The sequence below is a fragment of the Geospiza fortis genome, unplaced genomic scaffold, assembly GCF_000277835.1.
Source record: "Geospiza fortis unplaced genomic scaffold, GeoFor_1.0 scaffold452, whole genome shotgun sequence".
In the NCBI taxonomy this organism is placed as follows: Eukaryota; Metazoa; Chordata; class Aves; order Passeriformes; family Thraupidae; genus Geospiza; species Geospiza fortis.
The window spans coordinates 674,974-680,973 of NW_005054369.1; the positions used below are offsets into that span (position 1 = coordinate 674,974).

A 6,000-nucleotide genomic window follows, 5' to 3' on the forward strand; every position below is an offset into this window, starting at 1 on the left:
GGAGAATTTATTTGTGTCTTATTTTCTCATGTATTAACAATTGATCATCATGAACCAAGCATTGCTGATGACAATAGACTGTTCAGGTGTTTTGTATCAATATTGCAGTTTTCCATGTTTCCTTAGAGAGTAAGAGCCTGGAGAGCTGAATCTATGCTGGAAGGAAGTGTTAGCTACACCAGTGTTTTTCACTTAGAGGAAAAGAATAAAAATTGCTACCAGACCTGTGAGCACATCACACATAGACCTGTAATCTATGTGTGATATATTCAGAGCCTTTTTAAAAGCCATTTTTTTCTTGCCTGCATTCATAGCTCCAGTGCCTTCTACAGGCTGGATATATCCAACAGATGATTCAACCTGGTCCCCTCCTGCCCTTGCACCAAGCACCATCCCAAGACCATTGCCCACACTGTTCCTGGGGATGTCCTGATCCTCTGCAGAAGGGCATTCACAATGGGGACAGGCCCAAGCCCTGCTGCTGCCAGCAGCCCCACAGCTCCCCCCTTCATGCTAGGAGCCTGTGGAGTCTCAGGCTGTGCCTGGGCTGTGGAGTCCAGGGGCTGGGAGCAGATGCCACCCATGAACCTTACCCTGCTGACCATCTGGAAATACCACTTCCAGTAAAAATTTTAAATTGGCTGTTACCCATCTCCATTCTCTCCAGTGACCCCAGATAAGAAGGACCATGCCATCAGAGTAATTGCTCTTGATTTCACTTCATCCTTGAGGATCTGGGCTTGTAGCTACCACACAGACATATCCATTGCACAGTGCTCATGTGTGGGGTGTTTTTCTTCTTTTTTTTTCACAGAGGAGTCTGATTCAAAACAAGCAGAGGCAATATCAACATATACAACAGATTCAGCACTGGAGACAACCTCCACAATAGGGACAACACCCATAGAATCAATGATGTCTCTAAGAGAGACATCAATGTCAGCATCAACAGTCTTCACAGAGGAGATGACATCCCCTGGGGAGATGGGCACAACTGGATTAACAACCAACACAGAGGAGGTGTGTTTTGCGGAGATAATCAAAACTCCACAGCTTTTGTGAAAGTTGTAAAGCCGGTATGTTTATTACAGCGCTGGACGCATGTGGGAATCGTTCTCCTAAAATGACATGCGTACTTCTGGGAACTTCAGGTCCTTTTTTATCCCCCTCTCCAATACATATGCATACAATTTCACAATAGGTTCGTACATATTCATTTTTACGAATTTCGTGTGACATTTGCCACTAGTTCTTCTTTAACAGAAAGAATTCCTAAGTCAGGTTGACCTGCTCTCACAGCAGTCTCTCTGTCTCTCTTTATCACCCTCTATCTCTTCCCCCTTATCTCTGTCCTTCTAGGAAAAGTAAGCTTTTGCAGTCAGGCTAAATAGCTATGTTTTCTAACCACACACTTAACTAAAAAATGTACATTTCACCTAAATCAAAATGGATTTCTGCTCTGGAAAATTTCCACTCTGCCTCACGTGACAACCCCATTTCAGACAAGCGCCATGGCGACATCAGCCCCCAGATCAGAGGCATCCTTCCTAGTGGAGATGGCCGCCACAGAGCCAATGACAACCCTAGCAGTCACACCCAACCCATGGCAAACGACCATGAGAGAGATGTCTGCTTTACCAGAGACAGAAGTGTCATCCTCTGCCCCACCACTGCCGTACTCACTGCCTGCTATGATCACCACAGTGGAGGAGAGCACAACAGGTAACCCTGTCCACTGTCACTCACTGTTCTCTTTAGTGCCCCTGGACTTCCTTCCCAGACCTGACTGCACTGCAGACAGACTCCGAAAATGACAGGAGAGAGTTCCATGCTCTCTTCCCCCATTATTTGTCCAGCTCTGCTTTCCATGTCCGTTGCCATTGCACTAATGACCTCCTTAGCAGGAACATCCAGCCCAACATACTCGACCAGCGCATCGCCACTCTCTAGCACGCCAGAGATGTCCACCTCAGCAGTGATGCCCACCTCAGAAGTTATGCCCACCTCAGCAGTGAAGTCCACCTCAGCAGTGATGCCCACCTCAGCAGTGATGCCCACCTCAGCAGTGATGTCCACCTCAGCAGAGACGTCACCCGCAGCAGAGATTACCAGCACAATAGCATCCAGTGCCGCGTCAGAGATGTCCACAATGGCATCCAGTGCCATGCCAAAGACGTCCATCCCAGCAGTGATGTACACCCCTGCAGAGATGTCCACCTCACCAGAGACAACGACATTCACAAGCATGATAACCTCACCATTGTTGGGCACCTCAGAGGAAATAGCTACGAGGCCAGAGGAGAGCACACCAGGTAACCCTGTCCACTCTCACTCACTGTTCAGTGCATGAAACAGCAAAGTCAAGACAGTCATTTCAGATAAATGAAAGAGATGAGAGATCCTCTGCAGGATGTTGTAGGAATCACAAGACAGGGGCTCCTAGAAAATAGGCTGCACTCATCTGCCTGACATTGTGATGACTCTGTTTGGAACCTTTGTCATTGACACCAAATTCTTCCTTGCATCTGCAGCTCCAGTGCCCACCACATCCGCACCATATTCCACAGGTAATTCCAGCCCCCCAGCCCCATGCCTGGCCTTGCAGCAGCCCCGTTGCAGTGGCCCATATGGGCAGAGCAGAGTGCTGGGCTGGTGTGAGCTCGTCCTTGTCCCTGTGCCGTGTGTCAGGGCCAGGAGTGCGGCTGTCGGGCGGCAGGAACGGCTGCGAGGGCCGCGTGGAGCTGTACGACGGCAGCACCTGGGGCACGGTGTGTGACGACCAGTGGGACCTGAGGGATGCCCAGGTGGTGTGTCAGCAGCTGGGCTGTGGCCAGGCCCTGGCTGCACTGGACACTGCTCACTTTGGGCGGGGCTCCGGCCGCATCTTCCTGGACGACGTGCAGTGCCGCGGGGACGAGCCCTCCCTACAGATGTGCCAACACAATGGTTGGGGCGTGCACAACTGCAGGCATGTGGAGGATGCCAGTGTCATCTGTGCAGGTGGGTAGCCAGCAGAGACTATCAGCTCTCCGGCAGCTCACACTGGATGGGTTCTGGTGTCCTCCATGGGAAGCAGCCATGCAGAGCCAGGGCAGAGATGAGAGCCTGGGGTTTTCTGCTGCCTGGTGCTGAAATTCGTGTCATGCAAAATCCCCATTTTTGCACAGACAGGTCAGAACAGGCTCTCCAGTCTGTAGGTGCCCCATGTGGTTGCAAAGAGTAGGCTGATGGGATCATGGCATGGGCTGTGCCGGGGACGTGTCAGGCTGGTGTCTGGATAGGTCAGTAGCAGGAGTTCCATGCCCTTTCATCCCTTTATTCCTTGAGCCTAGCATTTCCATATCCATGTCCATGTCCATGTCCATGTCCATGTTGAGCCTAGCATTTCCATATCCATGTCCATGCCATGTCCATGCCCATGCCCATATCCAAGTCCATGCCCATGCCCATGTCCATGCCCATGCCATGTCCATGTCTTTGTCCATCCTCTGTGACAAGTTTGCTGCCTTTAGTACTCTTTCATTCACTCCCTCTTTTTCCTTGCAGGTGCCAATCCAACCCCTCCTGCTCAATGGCCGTACACAACAGGTAATTCCTTCCCACCCAGCATATTTCCAGTTTTATAGTGAGCCCCACCCTGGCACAAGAGGAGAAGAGAGGGGGCCTGCTGGGCTGAGCCTGCTCACTGCAATGCTGCTGGTCCCGTCTGCCCATGGCAAAGGGTTCTGTCATTTGAGGGCTTCTGCCAGGGAGGATCTGAGCCTCAGCAGAACAGCAGCTGCAGTGGTGTTGAGTCCAAGCCCTGGTCTGCCAGACACCCCATGGCTCCTGGCTGTGAGGCAGCAAGTACCAAGAGGGTGGGGGCAATCCCTTCCCTCAAGCCCATGTGCTTGCCAGCCAAGACCAAGACACAGGTATCTGTCCTGATGCCAGGCATGGCTTTTGCTGTTCAGCCATCAAGCAGAAGTGGCCAGTTCCTTGTGGATGCCCTGCCAGGGCCCATAGCTTCAAACACCTGCAAGGTGTATGAGTGGTGTAGGGGGATGTCACATGATCTTAGTGTGCAAAAATGGCTTTTTGGCAAATTCCCCATGCCTCCAGCAGCTCCCAGGACCCCCAGGCTGTTCTCATGGGGTTCCCCATATTGTAATACAGGCTGGTCTGCAGCACCAGTACTCTGCACTGAAGAAGGGCTGTAGTCCCATTTCTTACAAAGAGTTGGGTTCTCAGGCTTTGCAGGTTTTTTGTGTTACGGTGTTACTGTTATACTCCTCCAATTATCAAAACTCAGATTAGAAATTGAGGTATGAAAATGCTGCCAGCCTCCCAAACATGGTACCAAAAGCACATAAGACTGTTGGGATTGCGTAGCACAGCTTTGCCTTGCTCATTACGCATCAGCCTTCCATGCGCCGGGGGTCTTTGCTCTCTCTCTCCCCTTCCTTGGTCTCTTTAGGCTTGCACCACCTCAAATCAAAGTCACAATGACCAAATCTCCAAAACAGTAGGGGAGGTGGGGGTCGTGGATGCTGAGGCATTGGAAACCTGATGTTGTGCCGTGTGTCAGGGCCCGGTGTGCGACTGTCGGGCGGCAGGAACGGCTGCGAGGGCCGCGTGGAGCTGTACGACGGCAGCACCTGGGGCACGGTGTGTGACGACCAGTGGGACCTGAGGGATGCCCAGGTGGTGTGTCAGCAGCTGGGCTGTGGCCAGGCCCTGGATGCCCCACAAAATGCTCACTTTGGGCGGGGCTCTGGCCGCATCTTCCTGGACGACGTGCAGTGCCGCGGAGACGAGCCCTCCCTGCAGATGTGCCGGCACAACGGCTGGGGTGTGCAAAACTGCGGGCATGTAGAGGATGCCAGTGTCATCTGTGCAGGTGTGTGGCCTTCTGCATATCACTCTAAGTGTGTTCTGGGTTCTCTGGGAACAGCCAAGCTGGGCCAGGGCAGAGGCTGTCACCAGGTCTTCTGCCACCAGGGGCTGAATCCTGTGTGATGCAAAAGACACATTTCTACACAGAGAGGGCACACTGGCTATTCCACACTTCCTGCTTTAGAGGCTAAAGGAGGGGGCAAATTGTTCTTTGGGGAGGATGGGGCAGGACTGGGGACAGGTCTGGCTAATATAGGAATGGGGGGAAAGGCAGGACCCAAGCTCTCTTCCCCCTTTAGTCCTACAGCCTGAATTTTCATGTCCATGTTCATGACCATGTCCACATCCAAGTCCATACACTGCCACAAACCTCACTATGCTTTTGTTCACTCCTTCTTCTTTTTTGCAGCTGCCAATCCAACCACTCCTTCTCAATGGCCACTCACAACAGGTAGGTCTTGCTCACCCAGGTTATACCCAGTTTCTAAGTGAGGTCCAGCCTGGCACTAGATGAGAAAAGGGGAGTCCAACAGTGCTGATCTTGCTCAGTGCAAGGCTGCTGACCCCCTTGGCCCATGACAACCCCAGGGTGCTTGAAGGGTCCCCATCAGGGTTGGTTTCCCCCAAAAGGTTGCACAGAGTTCTTCTGGAAATGCCTCAGTGAATCCATGACTTCTGCAACCGGGCATCTCCAACAGGACACCAACAGGTCCCTGGACAGGTCTAGAACTGCTGTGTGTATGCCTACAGTCTATCCTCAGTCACAAACCACCCCAATCCCCTTTGCCTCTGTACTACTCCTCCTCATGCTCACTGTGGCAAAATCTGAAAAGCAGTTGGGAAGTTTGGGGCTATGGGTGCAGAGCTGGTGTAAACCTGTCCTTGTCCTTGTCCCTGTGCCGTGTGTCAGGGCCCGGCGTGCGGCTGTCGGGCGGCAGGAATGGCTGCGAGGGCCGCGTGGAGCTGTACGACGGCAGCACCTGGGGCACGGTGTGTGACGACCAGTGGGACCTGCGGGATGCCCAGGTGGTGTGCCAGCAGCTGGGCTGTGGCCAGGCCCTGGGAGCGCCACGCAACGCTCGCTTTGGCCCGGGCTCCGGCCGCGTCTTCCTGGCCGCCGTGCAG

General features: G+C 52.9%; 1 protein-coding gene across 1 annotated transcript in view; it reads left to right on the forward strand.

Annotated features, from left to right (window-relative positions):
* The window catches only part of LOC102043478 (deleted in malignant brain tumors 1 protein), a 52,513-nt gene that overhangs the window by 17,295 nt on the left and 29,218 nt on the right, over nucleotides 1–6,000 (forward strand). Inside the window, exons 13-19 of the mRNA XM_031059881.1 lie at nucleotides 1,503–1,675; nucleotides 1,951–2,312; nucleotides 2,606–3,000; nucleotides 3,547–3,588; nucleotides 4,568–4,879; nucleotides 5,285–5,326; nucleotides 5,786–5,996. Coding sequence (XP_030915741.1) covers nucleotides 1,503–1,675; nucleotides 1,951–2,312; nucleotides 2,606–3,000; nucleotides 3,547–3,588; nucleotides 4,568–4,879; nucleotides 5,285–5,326; nucleotides 5,786–5,996 — 1,537 coding nt within the window. The remainder of the gene's footprint in view (nucleotides 1–1,502; nucleotides 1,676–1,950; nucleotides 2,313–2,605; nucleotides 3,001–3,546; nucleotides 3,589–4,567; nucleotides 4,880–5,284; nucleotides 5,327–5,785; nucleotides 5,997–6,000) is intronic.